Source organism: Melospiza georgiana, chromosome 3 (genome assembly GCF_028018845.1).
Source record: "Melospiza georgiana isolate bMelGeo1 chromosome 3, bMelGeo1.pri, whole genome shotgun sequence".
Lineage (NCBI taxonomy): Eukaryota > Metazoa > Chordata > Aves > Passeriformes > Passerellidae > Melospiza > Melospiza georgiana.
The window spans coordinates 59,517,942-59,534,847 of NC_080432.1; the positions used below are offsets into that span (position 1 = coordinate 59,517,942).

The 16,906-nt window shown below is 39.4% G+C and overlaps 2 protein-coding genes across 4 annotated transcripts in view; one reads left to right on the top strand and one right to left on the bottom strand.

Annotated features, from left to right (window-relative positions):
• Window positions 1-10,632, top strand: part of FMN2 (formin 2) — a 152,997-nt gene extending 142,365 nt beyond the window's left edge. For both annotated transcript variants that reach the window (XM_058020006.1, XM_058020007.1), the window contains 2 exons: window positions 7,071-7,152; window positions 8,545-10,632. In XM_058020006.1, coding sequence (XP_057875989.1) covers window positions 7,071-7,152; window positions 8,545-8,571 — 109 coding nt within the window. In that variant the 3' untranslated portion in view covers window positions 8,572-10,632. The remainder of the gene's footprint in view (window positions 1-7,070; window positions 7,153-8,544) is intronic.
• Window positions 10,633-13,594: 2,962 nt separating this feature from the next.
• The window catches only part of GREM2 (gremlin 2, DAN family BMP antagonist), a 40,939-nt gene continuing 37,627 nt past the window's right edge, over window positions 13,595-16,906 (bottom strand). For both annotated transcript variants that reach the window (XM_058020517.1, XM_058020516.1), the window contains exon 2: window positions 13,595-16,614. In XM_058020517.1, the coding sequence (XP_057876500.1) occupies window positions 16,107-16,613 (507 nt within the window). In that variant the 5' untranslated portion in view covers window position 16,614 and the 3' untranslated portion in view covers window positions 13,595-16,106. The remainder of the gene's footprint in view (window positions 16,615-16,906) is intronic.

The window sequence follows — 16,906 nt, forward strand, 5'->3', positions numbered from 1 at the left end:
GACTTTGCTTATCCTTTTCTACTTGGGTTTTTGCCTTCTTTTACCCCATCTTCTGCTTAAAAACATTTTACAGCTAACACTGAATTTCACACTCCTGTTTCTTTTGCTTGCTGATTATGTTACCAGTTTTACCTCACTTCTAGTCTTCTTCCCTTTCCCTATTATTTACTGTTAGATTTCCTAATCAAATAGCCCAAATGTAGCCAGCTTCTTTGAGAGCAACCTGGCTTCAGTTCCAAGAAAAACAGTGGAAGGTGATGACTAACTTTTCTTAGCATAATTTCAATCTTGATATGTCAAGTCTGTAGAAAAGTGATTTTCATCTTGCCCAAAGGTAGCCAGAAACAGCCTGCAATACGGGCCACTCTGAAAATTTAATGTATTTAAGTGGGGATATGTATGTTTGCATTTTATTACAAGCACAGCCACTCTTTAACAGATCAATTCTTCTATTTCATTACATTTTCAATGTGAAATTCTCTTGAATTTTAAAATTATAATCTTTAAATCATGTTTTGCACAGTATTCTCTTTATTTTACTTACTTATATCTGTATATCTCTTCATAGACAAGAGCAGAATCCCTAGATCATCAAGAGTATGATTGCTAGAGAGAACTAAGGGAAACTAAATACTTCTGAATTACAATACTTTCAGAATATTTTTAAGCGTTTGGTGAAGCACAGTGAGACTGTAAATGGGAAAGTCTAATTTTTATTTCAGTTGGCCTTGAAGCTTTATTTTAGGTCCATTTGACATGATTCACACTAGAAAAAAATGTTAAATGTATTCCCCAACGTCTACACTGTTGACAGAGGAGGTATCTTATTCAGGGTCCTGCTGCAGATTATTGTGTATGTTAAGTGGCCAGATTACAATGTTTTAATCTCTTTTTCTGTGGTCCTCTGGATAAAATTATGATTAATCACTGTGTCTTTCCAACAGCAACTGTCTGCCTTATGGTCCTTGAATTAACCATGCAAGGAGCTAGCAGGGATGTCAGGATAGTTTAATACATTATCTCTCCATTGGTAGGCTAAAGTTAGGTTTCATTAGTTTGTTTGAGGGGACCAGGTACATTACAGTGTACTTCTTATCTATATAAAGTCTTTGCAGTCAGTTACTGAATCATATCTGTGTCATCACTTCAAGCCTATTGGCATGAAAGTAAAAGCTCTACATTTTTTTATTCAACTTTTATGTTGGAAACTGTAATTTTCCATTATGGGTTTTGTTTTGGTTTCTCCCTTAGCAAAAAATATTTTAAATATTTTAGTCAATGAATAAAATATAAGAACATTATCCTGGAAGAGTTTAAGGAGAGTGTTTTAAAGTTTTTTGCCCTTGAAATCTGAAAGACATTTGGCATTCAATAATTTAGTGGAGGATTTTTTATTTTTTTTTTAGATGTAAAGGTACTGTTATTATTATAAACAAGTTTAACTCAATATTCAACCCAGACAAAGCTACATAAAATATTTTGGCAACACTCCTTTTATTTAACTGATAATAAGCACTTGGTAGTATAAAGAGTATTGGCCTCAGCCTTGTTTTGTGTTAAAAAATGCAGAATATCTGCAGAAAAATGTCTTTTGGGTTTCATAAACTATACTGGCAACTGTAAAAGGAATATCTGTCTGAGTTTATCGTGGAAATTTCTGCGAGCAGCTCTGCTATCTAAGGCACAACTTTCCAGTCCTCTCACTGTGATTACATTTGTCATGTCACTGTGCTCGCTAGTGAAGTGTGAGGCGACCAAGCCTAGATGGAGCCAGTAAGAAATGAATCTGTCTGCCACAGATACTTCAGACAAAATAACTAATGTTTAGTGGCAGGGAAGTGGCTACCCCTTCAATGGATTGAATGATGACAGAAAGTCTCAAAGCCTTGATAAGGTTGTGACCAGGCTGGCTTTTGGTCTAGAAGGTAGATAAAAACATTCTGTCTTTTGGGTTTTTAAGCATGTCTGGTTTGTTTTTCCTGTGTGCATGCTGAAGTGAAATTTGCTTATTCATCTTACAGGCTGTCTTTAAACTTAATCATAATTTTTATGTGTTTGTCTCACAATAAATGTGAGGTACAAGGAGATGATAGTCCTGGAGAAAAGTTTTTATTATGATGGAAATAAGAAACTATTTTGTTACAGGTGACAATTGATAAACTCAATCTTATTCAGTAGCAGATTTCAAGACTATAATTCTTAGGCTCTGTAAGTGACTGACTATTCATTCCCTTGTAGATTTTTTTTTTTTTAACAGATTCACTTATCACCCAATGTTCTGTGTTCCCTACATGTTTTCTTATTGTTGGGGCTATTTGGAAGTATATTCTTTCTGAAACAATGGGGAAAATGCTTTAGCTAAATCTATTATTTAAGGAGATTCAAGTGATGAGCGCTCTTAACAAGTATTTATAGAATCTGTCCTGGGCTTGAATAACTCTGCTCTTCAGATTACTACAGTGAGACTTAATCAACTTGTTGGTTGTCTAGGCTGAGAACTCTAGTTTTTGTAGAATTATGTGCTCACTATGACAAAATCAAGAAAATACTTGGGAAAAGAATAAGAAGCAAAAATTTCTAAAAATAACATCAGCTGATGTTATTTTTTCTGTCAAACTAATATGCTCAGTTTGAGCCAGAATTGGCATAAAATGGGACAGGGATTGATAGTAAATGAACCAAAGTAATTTTGCTGAAACAAAGTGATTTTGAGAAGTGGTTGTAAAGTATGAGGTGGGACAGTTTGAGCATCAGTTTAGCAAAGTTTAGCACACTGCAAGCTTGCAAGTCATTCCCACCACACTTAGGAAGTTAAGGATACCACCCGGCTTCTCTAAGAGCACACCATGTCTTTTCCCCCTCCATCTTCCTCTCTCACTCTCAGATCATGCCTGAAAGGTCTGTCCTGCTTCTGAGGATTTGGTTGCTGTTGAGAGTGCTGGCTCTGGGAGGGGAGCGAAAGCTTGTCTAACAGAAAAGTATTAGTTGTGAAGAACTAAATAGTTTAAGTAGAAACAGATTTTCTGAACAATAAATCAATCTATCACATGCCTGCTTTGCTTAAGGGTTATAATTCTCAGGAACTGGGGAACACTCACCTTCCTCAGACTTTTCTTCCACAGTCTCCCCAGTGGCAGCCTGTTTTTCCACAGAAGGCCTGACAATTGAATACCTACCCCTTTCCTAGGAATATCTTTTTAACTGTTTTTTTGCTCTTTGAGCTCTGCATTGGCACAGTGGTAGTGTCATTTTGGACTGGAGCTTGGAAATATGTTGTTGTGTTTCTGTTGCTTCTCCTTTTGTGACTGTTGGGAGTCTTGTGCTGTTTTCTCCAAAAATCCTTTTTTCCTCCTCCCATTATTGAATTAGGTCCATTAGTTTCTTCATAAATGTCTATTAACTCACCATAGTTGAGTTAACCCACAATCAGTAGTGTTCATGCAATTTTTGCACTTTTTTGTCTTGCACCTCCGTGCTGATCAGGGGGCCACTGAAGTCAGTGGGAAGTAGTGCAGGAAAAGCCTGAGCAAGAGGAAGGTACACAGGGATTTGCTTGCCATTGAGAGAAATATGGCTTGAACCAGCCATGAGCTGGCAAGCAATGTGCTTTTGCCTAAATCTTGTTAGTTTCATGGAAAGATGAAAAAAAACATTTGTGGCCAATAGAGATGACAGAAACTTGCCAGTGGTAATTATTTTCCAGCTGGACTAAGACTATTGCCCTTACTTCAAATGTAACCTTTTATCTGCTTCTCCAGGTCACACAGTTTAAATGTTGCTGATGCTCCTACAAAACACATCCTTTTCCTCTTCCAGAAGGATTAAGTTATTTTAATTTTACATTTAATAAAATCTTAATTAAGCTGAATGATCAGCCTTCACAAAATATATTTGCGCACTGTCAGAATTGCTAACCACAATCACTGGTTTATGATTTGGCCCTGTGGAAGGCTAGTAGTTGCCTTTGACTCTGTTTCACCAGTCTGCTAGCTTTTCTTTTTTAAATATAGCTGTAGATTTACACAGTTCTCCATGCTTCCAGATTTAATATGGTCACAAACTAAACCTCCTTGAAATGAGCCTTTGGTGTGCTACCTTTACATTTCTCAGGGCATTTCTTGCTGAAGAAGCATATGTATGGGTCACATGGGCTTCACTGAGTCTCTGTCCAACCACTTGGAGCTTCCTGCACAGAGAGCAGGATGCGAGCCAGGAGGCTGTGGACTGTCCCAAACCCACACAGTGAGTCAGGGATATGGTTGGAACTGAGTGGTTGCTTGCTCTCGGCCTTAAGTGCATTAGGGAGTCATGCTTCTCATCTTCTGTATTTCCCTTGGTATGAATAAATAAGCTCAAACTCCAAGGAATTTCATAAAGCTCCCAAAACCTTGAGAACTGCAACCCTACTATTGAGACCAGCACCTCTTACATAATACTGGAAATTTGGGAAACACAACCTTAAAATTGTCACTTATCAGTCTGGAGGTTGTGGATCATTTTTTGAAGGGCTATCTCAGGGACACAGAAGTTCTGACTTCCTCCTTCACAGGGTGGCATGTTATTAACGTTTTGCACTGACAGTGACACTTAATGGGACCTGGTCTTTAGAAAAGAGCTGCATTATCAAGGGTTCCTTGCTGTGTGAGGATTTTTGTTTTGAATTAACATGAGACCCACAGGGAGCTGTGTTGTCTCATGACCTTAGCAGGCAGTTAGGAATCCAACCTGGAAGGGAGATGTTTAGGTGGGACAAAGACTGGAGTTGAAGATTCCCTGGCATTTCCCAAGAATAACATCTAGATCAGTGAGAACTGATTTGTTAAATATTTTTTTTTATGTTGCATATGCTGCCATTTTCATGTTGAGTAGTCTGAATACCTGCACATATTCCACTGCTTTGATAAAACAGTCATTTTGATAAACTCAATAGTACTTGTATAGCCCCTGTACACATACAGGGGTTTGATACTAATTTACACACATGTAAGATTTTGTTTTGTTATTTAAATTATGTCTACAGTGAGGGGAGCCAACTGTACTTGTGTTTGAAAAAGAGGAAATTATATGATAGATTTGCTATTTTATATCTGACTTCGTAAGAGTGGCCATTGATAGGTTGGAATGTGTCTGAATGTTTAGAAAAGATCGTGGGAAGATCATTGTCACAGATATTTTTTCCTCCTTTGGAGAAAAGTAGACATGAAGCAGAAGAAAAGTTGTTATAGAGAAAAGAAAATGTCTTTGAATTTTTCTCCATTCAGCATAATTTCCATAATTTTCTGTTTGAAGCTATCACCACATTTTGGCTGCCTCTTTTACTGAATCTACTTGTATACATTTTGAAGGTGAATTACTTGGCTGCTTGACATTTTTGTTCTAGATTATGCTGCATTCTGTCTGATTTGCAGTCAGAGAGAAAGCATTACAGCTTGAAATAAGAGGTTTCAAAACGTTTTTTCCCCCGGACCTGTGCACATGAAGGTCTCCCTACACTAACAACATATACAAGGCCATTAAAGACGGCAGGTTGTAGAAGTGCTGGAAAACAGCTGACATTTAAATTAATTTTGGAATGTATCAAGTTGAAATTTATGAAAAGAACAAGGTATGGTGAAGTAGAATAAAGTAGAGATGAATATGAAGGGGTTTTTTTTAATGTGCTTAGCAGACTCAGTTGGAGTTTTGTTTTCAAAATTTTGGCCCTTATCACACACACAAAAATATTCAAAAATAACAGTAACACAAAGTTGGATTCTCAGTGTGTAGTCTCAGTGACGTAACAGGCATACTAGTGGTCTGGAGATGAACTGCAACGAACCAGCCAAGGATATATGATTTCTTAATATCATTCAACTGTTGTTTCTTTTTTCAGTCTTGGATAATGGTGAAAAGTTAGACTAAGTGCCATCTCAAGTCCATATTTTCAGCAAGATCAAGCCAATATAGGATTTGCATTTTTGTTTTCTACTTTCTTATTTATAAAAAAAATTCTCATTTCTTATTAAAAAAAATTAAAGATCTCACATGATTTAATGTTCTCTTATAGAGAGTGTTTATCTAAGTCTGCAGCTCAGAGAATTCATAACAAAAATCTGTATTATCAGTGTTCCAGCAATCATGTGTATTTACAAGGTTGATATATAAAATGAGTGAAAATTGTAAAGAAACATTTTACAGTGTGACATTGAACTCATCAGCTGGATTCTGGCAGGCTCCCAGTCTGAGTCTAGTCCTCTGCCTTTCACAGTTTGTTTTCTATCTGCATGATGAAAAAGGATGTTTCTCTCACCAAAAATGTGGTGGCCTTTCACAAGGTCCTAATTTGGTACTGTTTGCCATGTCAGAGAGCACTAAGTAGACCCTTGCTTTTAGAACCTCCTTCTCTCTTTAAATCCAAGCAGCCAAAGTGCATTCCTCCCCAGTGGTCACATAAGCCTTGAGGTTCCTCAGGTTTGGAATTAGAGAGATGCGTGCAATCACATGCATCACCTTGGGTTAAACATCGTTTTCTGTAGAAATTTTCCTTTTTTTTTTTTTTTTTTTTTTGTTTTTTAAAGTTTGAGAGTAAAGACTGGAAATTTAGGTTAAGCTATTTTGCCATTTTAAATACAAACAAAAATGGGTGGAGGGGAACATAGCTTGGTGACAAACTTTGTTTAAACTGTAATTGAAGTACTGAGGGTTGGCATAGATGAAGAAGTATTTTAAACAGTGAAAAAAGAAAAGTAATTTTCTTAGCAATATGTGCATGAATGCTCTCAAATGTAAGCTTCATATAATCCAGTGTATTTTAAACCCTCATACATTTGAAGCTTCAGCTGCAGTAAGTACTGATTGCTTTTGTAACTAGAATTGATTATTCAATTGGTTATGCCTGTCTGTGTAAGTGCTGGGTATGGCTACAGCAGCCCTGAAGTGCAAGAACTATTTTGTGGAGCATGCTAATGAATATATGGAGAATAAAGTTATCCACTTGTGTCCTCAGGCCTTAACTTTGTAAGTTTTATACTGCATTGTCTTTGTAAATGTTGTTGGTGTACAGGAGTATTTATAGATTTTTCTCTCTTCAGAGTCAAAGAAGCAGAGGAAGTGTGCAGGCAGAAAAAGGGGAAGTCGCTGTACAATATTAGACCAAAACATGACTCTGGAATCGTAAGTAAAATTTGTAGCAGTGCTTCTGTTTATATCACTTGTTTCATCTTTTTCTCTTTGCATTTTATAGGTAGGTTATTCTTGATCTATGTTTTTTGTTGGGTTGTTTTTTTTTTTTTTCTTTTAACGTTTAACATTTTTCTTAAAGGTGTTAAATTAACAAATTTGAAATCTGCCTATGAATATTACTCCACAAAATAGGTGTAGCACAAGCAAGAGCAGTTTATTATTGCCCCACTGTGCCAATTTGTGTTCTTCCCAGTCTTGGTGTAGGATGCACATAGAAGGCAGAAAGGCAATTTTGGTCTTCCAGCTTATTCTGTTTGTATTCATTCTCTTTTCTACAGATACAGCATGAAAGGAAGAATTTTGATAGTTACACATTTTTCAAGCTGGATCACTGTATCAAATACAGTGTTTTCTGATCCACTGATATGGATTTGTTTGGAATAGAAACACTAGAAAAAGATAATACTGTGCTTTCACCATTCTTTTGAAAACAAATAAATAACTTCAGTGATAATAGACGAGTAATTCTGGTCATTTAATGACACTTTTCCCCTATGATTGCCTAACAGTTGTAAGGATCATGACTGATTTTACAGAAAAATTATTCTGGTACCTCACATTTACCTCATAACTGTAGAAACTGGCCATCATTTTTGTTTGAAAAATATTAGAAGATTTTTTTTCATGTGTCTGTGTCCCCCTCTCTGTGTCCTCTGCTCCCCACCACCCCAAGACAGGACTTAATTCTTTCATGCTTTGTAGTCATAGCTGTGTAGTCATATAATCTGTGACACATCTTGTAAATGAAGCATGAGGTAATTTGCTGTATTCCAACTAATATAATTTGATACAGGAAGCAATAATATTGCATTTATTGTTACTTATTTTGAATGTTTAGAGAGAGTTGATTGTAGCTAGTGCCACAAGAAATGTAAATTGATTGCTAGCTTGGTAAGGAGTTATAAACTACATTTTATTGATTTTACTTAAAAGCAGGTCAACATTTGATTAAAAAAAAAACCCAAATTAACATTTTTTGGGAGTTCTCCATCTAACTTACATACTGCTCTATATGAAGACATTGAGAGATTTCTTTTAAGAAATAAGTATTTGTTTAATTATCATTCTTATTTGCACTGAAACAGGGACCTTCAGTATTAGTGAAAATTTGATGAGTGAACAGGAAAGTAAACAAAAATATTTCACAAGCAGTGCATAGCTGTAGTCTACTTCAGTTCTAGCTTCAAAGTTTGTGAAGTCAGTGCTACAGTAAATATAATCTAGCATTTGCCTATGTATTTCTTATGCTTTTCATATTTGTGTAAGTTGGCTTTGTGTACACTCAAATTTTGTCCTTATTTTTAAATTTTCTTCTATTTTCAGAAAGCAAAGATAAGTATGAAAATCTGAGAGAAGAAATTCAAAAGCCATTGTTACCTGGTTACCAAAATTCAACATGCCTGTGGGTGGGGAGTGAGAGGGAAGGAAACTACATCATCCTGATCATTTGCTTCGTTGACCTTTTAAAATTTGCGTTTTGTTCTCTAGTTTTCCACCAACTGATGTGTTATTGTGCATTCATTCACAAATGTAATCACTTTATTGGAGTGCCCAGAAATAGACTAGGTATGGACTTGAAACACCTTCCCTGTACTCTGTATCTCCTTTGCCACTCAAAAATGGTATTTTGTAAAGTGTATGGTATATTACAAATAGGACAAGTCAGCATGCATAAAAAGTGGTATCTGCATCAGTTCTGAACATGCTGAAAATTGCATTAAGTTGAACTTCATAAGAATGCTACTTGGTACAGTAAAACATTTCCATTCCTACTGGCAACATCTGACAAATACTTCATGGCACTGCACTTAGTTTAGGGAAAGAAATGTTACTCCTAGTGAATTGTTTGTATCCGTTTCATGTTGGCATTTGTAGTTTGTATTTTGAATTGTTAAGTGCTGTTTATACAGTATAATCAATGCTTTCCCAACTTGTTTGGTTGCCCTCCATGACTAAATATTTGTGGAACAAGATGTTTACTGTAACTATGTTTAAAATCGATAAGGCAGCATACTTTTACTTCATCTTCTGCCAGATAGTGAATGCCAGGTGGTATGGGGGTCAGAAATCCAGCACTAAAAAAGCAAAAAAAAAAGCAAAAAAAAAAAGCAGAAAAATACAGAAAAGCACAGAAGTATGATAGAGAGTATGAGAGATTTGGCTATTATAGTTTGTTAATATATAAAGCAGCTAATACTTTTACATGAACTTTAGAAGGTATAGTATAGTTTTAACTGCTGATCACTTAAGTCAGGCTTTTGGCCACATGTACATGACTTCCCTTCTGGAATTAGCTTTACAGTTAATTTAAAACTCCTTTAGAGAGCTATTAAAAGATGCACATGGAGACAACATTTATGGAAAACAGTAGCCAATTCTAGTGACAGAACATAGACTACCAACTAATTGACGTCAATTTCACACTTAACAGAATTATAGACATTTCCTCCAGGCTTTCGGTGTCCCTGAATAAGAGGTTAATGATTGAAATATATTACTTAGGGCTTCCATTTTAGACCACATGCTTACTTCCTTTTTGCAATCCAGAATTTACCGTATCAGTTTTGGACTAATCAACTGATAACAACCCCTTCCTCCAGTCCTTATTTATTAGCCCTAAACCAATCAGCTTGATTGACAACGTTTTTCTTTCTAAGCTAATTTTTCCTGAAAGCAGACCGTGTGTGCAGCTCAGTTGGATGCACGTTGCTCACAGCTTTGGAGCCTAAAAGACACCAGGGTAAAGCAAATGAGCTCTAACCTGCTGGGTTGCATCATTCCCTGTCTAATCTAGCACATCAAGAGACATTCCGAGCTGTTCAGAGGCTAATATACTCTACAGGGTGTCATAAAAGGAAGTGCAAAATATGACCTCAGGAATCTGTTATTCTTCACATATACCAAGCACTAGAAAAGATGGTTTTTTTCACTGTGTGAAAAGCAAGTCTCCTGTTGCTGATAAACCTATGTGAAAATCTGTACTAGCAGTAATTTCTGGCAGGGATATAAATTACCAAGAATGGAATTCTAAAATTTTGTGTTGACGGGAGTAACATTACTATTTGGGGAAGAGAAAACAAGAGATTATTTGCTGTTACGACTAACTTATGGAAAAAAAACTTTAAAGAGTAAAGCTATTTTAATGGCACTGATTCAAATCCATGTTTGTATTTATGTAAACAATAGTCTTTTCCTCCTAACTTTGCTCCTAAGTGCAAGGATGCAGTAGCATGTTTTCATTTGTAGCCTTCCTGTTCTCTTCAGTACCTACAGTATGTATATTACTATACTAAATGAAATAATAGATCATCTAACAAAGATCACTATGTGCAATACTGTATTTAGTGTTTCTATTCCAATTTTTTTAGAATGTTAATTTATAAGAAAATAAAAGGAATAATAATGAAATAATTACCTTCCCTTGTCACTCTCTGGCTATGCTGTAGTGTGCTACAAACTATTTGCTCCCTAAACACCACATCCCATTCTGGCTCCCATGATCAAGGAACAACAGCCTTTGTGAAGAGAGCAGAGGAAGTAAGACTTCTCTTTGCTTGCCTTTTGGAAGGGTAGTGACAGTAATTCCCAGTTATGTGGATATACTACCTTTTCCCCAGGTGATGGTAGTGAGAGCTCCAGGTTCTTTACCCAAGGAGACTATGTAAAACTCACTTCTCCAGCTTGTGAATGCCTCCCAGTCTTACAATTGGCTCAGGTTTGTAACCTGGTCCTACTACATTGCTGATTTAACAGTCTCATGAAATTGCTAGTAAGGTAAAAACATGCATGCATTGAGAAGTTAATCTGCATATTATAATCCTTTTTTATATATGCAAGTGTTTTAGCAACCTCCTAAAAGGTTCAGCAACCTCTTAAATCTGTCACATACATACCCTTTCTATAGGATCTGCAGCATGGATGATAAAAGTTACCTCAAGGATCTCTCTTTCTGAAATGTCAAAGGTTGACTGCAGCTGATAGAACTGTATTATGATCTTAAGACACATGCTGCTACAAGGATTTTTCTTTCATTTTACTCAGACACAGCCTATTTGATAGAACATGTCTCCCTTTTACACAGCTCCTCTCCAACCTGTCCCAAACCTCCACGCAAAGTAGCCCACTATGTGCAGCACCACAGCTAACCCACAGAACATCCAAAGGGAATGTTCTCACAGCACAAGTTTCACTTCTGCTCTTTGTTTTTAGCAGCATACTCAACTTTTTACAGAATTCTTGACCAATGCTCTTTTGTTTGTTTTGGGTTTTTTAAAAAAAGAATAGGAACCCCCCATTGGCCTCCTCTCCCCTCATTTACTGCCATCCCCCTCATTTACTGCAACATCAAGCACTCTACACTGAAGTATTGCCCCTCACAGACAAAATTCTGAGCCTTTGTTGATTGCTAACACCACATATTGTTCATTGTTACTTAAATGCAGCAGCAAAAGGACTTTCATACCTGAGCAGCAGATGTGACATGCTGGCAGAACAATTTGGTTTTTTATGAGGAGCTAAGAGGATTCATGTTGTTTTGCCTGCCAATTAAAGCTCTTTCAGAAGCATGGCACTTTGTCACGTCGTGACACTGTAGTGGCTTAGCTTTTTTTGTAGCACCTTTCATCATCCCAAAACACTTCCAAAACTTAGTTAAGTATTAACCAGCTGGGGCAGTGGGAATAATAATTAGAGGGATCTTCCACAGACTGACTTTTTTTCTTGCCCAGTTTTTCAGTGATCAGTTTAAAAAGTTGGAAGCAAATATTAATTTCGTTGAGAGAACATATAGCAAGTCATTGTGTTGCAATTATTTTGTTGCAGCCTCTAGTTTAAAAGCAAAGCCAAATTTGTGACAAATCCACTATACTTGTTACTTCAGTTACAATAATTTGAAACTGCTATGGACAGAATCAGCAAAAACTGATGAAGTTGAGTTTTTCTGAATAAAGTATAAACAAGTCAGAAGAGGGAGAAAAGAGAAAACCATGCCCCAATACCATTCATGTCTGCCACCCATCAAGAGGATTCTCATTACAGAACAGGTTCTCTGAGTTATTCTCTTGCTTACAACTGACCCATCTGTTCCTGTATCTGATATTCTTCTTATAAGAGCATCCAGGGATAAGTCCATTGCCTAAAAAAAATGCTGTAAAAATGCTGTGTTTCTGAACATAAAGGGTCCCTATTGCATCAACACTGTTATCTCATTTATTCCCAGCTGCTGGTCAAATTTACCATCTTAAAAACTTCACTTGCCACCCACCTCAAACTGGGGTGCTGCCAACATGGCAGCTCAATTGTGGTTGAGCTTAACATGCACTGTCTTCCTGCCTTTCCCTCTCCTGTAGCACCTGTCCAGTTTAAGAAGTAACTGCATCTGTCTGACCTACAGCTTTTCCATCTACTCAGAGAGATTCACCTTGTTCTTGGGTTGCTTCCATGCGTGGGAGATTTTTGGATCACAGAGCATGCCTCTGGTACAATCATGGTTCAACAGCTGGGCAGCAACAGACAGAGAACTGGAGCTGGAGTCTGGGCTGTGCCTCAAGCAGCAGAGGTTTAGGTGGGTGCTGGGCCATCCATGGCCTGCAAAGCAGGAGACTGGCCAAGAGATGGTGGGAATGAGAGAGGGGCATTCGAGGAGGTGACGGCTGAGCTCCCTTTGAGCCAAGGGACAGAGGTGCTTGGGAGGTCTGAGCAGGGAGCCTGCCCACATCTAGGAAGCTAAGGCAAAGCAAAACACTTATTCTCTAAAGCAACAGCTACTAAAAAAAAGTCTCCAAACACTGAACTGTGAGAAGACTTGGGCAAGAGACAGGGAAGGGAAGACAGCAAAGGGCTCCTACAAGCACAGTGCCATAAAGGAACGAGCCCTCCCTTGCTAGCTGTGGTCTACGTTCTGCTTCTTTCAAGACCCATCACAGGCATCTCTTCTGGTCACACGGAGGCTCATCAATCAATGTGACAGCTCCCTTCCCACACAGAAATTTTCCCTTAAGAAACTGAATTATCTCTGGGCTGGTAGGGGAAAACACCACAAGCCCCAAAATAGTACCCCATGTTTGTACTGCCATATGTTGAACTTCTTCAAGAGCTGACAGCAACAACTAAAACTCACCTATATCTTAGGATATAACTTTTTTTTTCCCCTTATGAGTACTTCAGTGCCTGTTACATAAGGATCTGTATATATTTTAAACAAAATTATTTAGGCCAGTTACTCCTCTTATGGCAAATGATGGCAGTGTTTCAGCCAGTGCTGGAGCTTTGTTCGTCAGTTTACCAAAAAACCCAGAATAAGTGCATGCAAAATCAACTCCAGAATCTAAGAACAATGCATTTTATTTTTCCCTCCTGCCTTCCAGGTACTTCTGAGGGGAGTGGGAAACAAGGGGAGAAGTATTTAGGTTTTCCCAACCTGTCAGGGTGAGCCATCATTCACCTATATTTGGGAGGGTGAAAAGGAAGCTGGTTAGAGAGCAGTTCGACACAAAATGTTGAAGCAAAACACCTGGATGCCATATAACCCTAGAGTAGCTTTATTATTTAATCTATAATTTAATAGTTGACCTATAAAATAATTACATTATACTTAAAGCATTTCTTCATTTTTTGTTTTCATTTATAAAACAAGAATTAAATACAGTTTTAACCATTACAAGCTCAACTCAGTTTTTTACATAAACACAGCTCCTAGAAGGAGCTTTAAGCTGCAGCATATTCATATTGCAAACTGGTGAAAAACCCAGGCAGGGCATAGCTTAAAGGTAAAGATTCTTGCACATTTTTCTTAAGTGAATTTACTAGGGTGCTTTTCTCGCTCTGGTCCAAAGTGTCTGACTTTCAGTTGATTCCTTTCAGGTGAAGACTGAGATCCCCAGAGTCTTAGTAGACTATATTGCCACCTTCCCCATCTGCACCCCACCCACACCCACACTCTCAAGACTGACCGAGTCTGAACTGTGCCCATCCTGGGGCTGGTGCGATGCCACAGGGCAGCAGCAGCAGCCCCTAAAGCCTAAAGCATTCCCTGCACCAGGAGTCTCCCTGTGCACTTGTGACACGTTGGAAGGTCAGAGCAGAAAAGCGACGTCTGTTCGTGTAACAGGGCTGCCAGAGCCGAGCAACCTCCCCCTGGCCACGGCAGCCCCTGTAAACCGCTTGGGGTTCCTGTGGAGATCAGTCCTCAAAGCCTCTTAGGGAGGCCTGTGTCACATAATGGGGAGCTGTGGCTCTGAAGCCCCGGCTGGCTGGTGACAGTGCTGAACGCGTTAACCCCTTGAAGTGGCTGCGTGCACAGAGGCTGCTGGGGAGGGCTCGGCAGCGGGCTGCAGATGCTGAGCAGTGTGACAGGCACAGGGAGTCGGCGTGTCGTCTTTAATTTGTAAGCTTCAGACAACTGTGTGTGCACTGGCTTTGGTTTGGGGGAAGGGGCTGATTTGAGACAGGATTTTAATGCAGCTGGGACTAATACAAGTCAGAACTGTAACAAATGGGATATACAGGACAAATGTTAAACTCCATCAACTGAATAACAACATAGTATGATTTAACATGAACTGCAAGTGTTCACCAACACTTATTGTGCAGGTCTCAAAAATTGAGTGGACCACCAATAGTGTAGCAATTACAACTTACTCTCTCCCTGCTCCCACAGCTGTGACGCATTCCACCAGCACTGATTGAGGCATTTGTCCTTTAACACTAACACATTAGCATGGTTTCCAATCATGGGAGAGACACCACTCCCAAAACTTGATGACACCTATGTAGCTTTTGTATTCAGTCCAGCAATGAACAAACTTTGTCCTTTGTGTGACAGTGCTTTTATACCTCTGGGGACACATCATTCCCTTAAACATTCTCTCCAACTACCCTTATACCTCCTGTGGTTTGAGCAGGCATAAATGTCAGGTAATAAATGGATGCTGTCCTTTTTGGAGTAAGAAACACACACACACATATCTAACATACAAAAACCTACCAAAAGCATAGTAAAACCATGTCCATTTTAAGCCAGGCAGCCAACCTAGCAACCGAGTCTCTTAACATATTTTAATTGCTGGCATACTCTGCCACAAGAAAAATATACATGGCTAGGTCTGTAATACTTTAAACAGCTGTTTACTATAGCTAGGTTACAAAATAAACACTGCTGCCGAGGCCATGTGTTCAATATACTCTAACCACAACAGCATCAGAACCCACCCTCAGTCTGCTCTGTGGTCACCGTGGCTGACCCAGCGCCTCACCCTCTTCCCCTTGCTTCTGATCTGCCGCTCAGACAACAAGCCCAGAATCATTTGTCATTGCAAAATTGGAGCTGTCTTAAGGAGAGGAGCCTCATCGGAAAGTCTCACTTGCTTTTCACACATTACTCCTCGTTACTCTCCCTCATCTGTGTCCCTCAGTCCTGGGCAGCACCCCAGCACTTCCAAGTGAGAGAAGCAAGCTCCAGACCAAAGTACGGGGAAGGCGTTCTCAGCTTGTGGAGGGAACTGGAGTGTAGGGCAGAGGGCTTTACTCCACACAGTGGAAACATTTAATGCTGGATTCAGCCAACTGGTCACTTAGATGATCAGTCCCAACTTCTGTGAGCCTGCTCCACTCCAGAAGATTCAACTGCCAGATGATATTTAAAATACAATGAAACTTTATGGTGAAGTGCCTAACACAGCTGGTTATAAAGCGTTATTCCAGTAGGCAAGTGACAAGGAGCCTTTCCTTGCTGGAGAGATGCCTCCTGAAAGAAAAAAAAACACCAAAAAAAAAAAAAAAGGAAAACAAGAAACAAACCAATGAAATGGACAGTCCGCTCAGTGGGAGGGGAGAGGCAGCAGTAAAGCTGATGGAGACAACACCAAGCAGCAGCTACGTGCCTGTTCTCACAGTTTGCCTGAGCTGTTCAGATTCACAGACATGCACCGGCACTGCTTGACCTTCTGAATTTTCTTGAGTCGGAACGGTGGGTCCAGCTCGGGGCACTCCAGCTGCACGGTCGAAGAGGTGACCTTGTGTGGCTTGCAGAAGGCGCAGGACTGGAAGGACTCCTCCTCCTTCTTCACGTGCCGCGGGATGTAGAAGGAGTTGCACTGCCCGTAGCAGAAGCGGTTGATGATGGTGCGGCTGATGCAGCCCTCCTCGCTGACCGTCTGCCGCAGCGGCTGCGTCTTGCACCAGTCGCTCTTGAGGTACTTCCTCTCGGTGACCACCAGAGCCTCCTGGCTGGAGGCCAGCACCTCCTTGTTCAGCTGCTGCCTCCGCTCCGAGTGGTTGCTGCTGCTGCCTTTGTACGGGGAGGGAATGGCACCTGCGGGGCGGCTCTTCTTGGCCTCCGACACTCGGACCAGTGCTGCCATCAGAAGAACGGACAGGGCAAATTTCCAAACCATCCTGCAAAGGCAGCACAAGGCACTGTTAGGAGAAACATATTTTCAAACCACAGAAATGGAATGGAGTTGGTACTTCACGCATGCTTTTAGAAGTGGAGATCTTATCGACTTTATAATCCCATCACTTTTCCTAGATTAGCTTTATTCCACGGTGATTACTTATCAGGAAGAGGCCAGGCCCTTTGGAAAGTCACGCTGCTCCCCCTCACCCCTCCCCAAACTTTCCAACTACTTGTTTTCTCTCCACAGGGACTTTGATGCTTTGGTGGTTGAAGTGGTGGTTTTACAAAAGC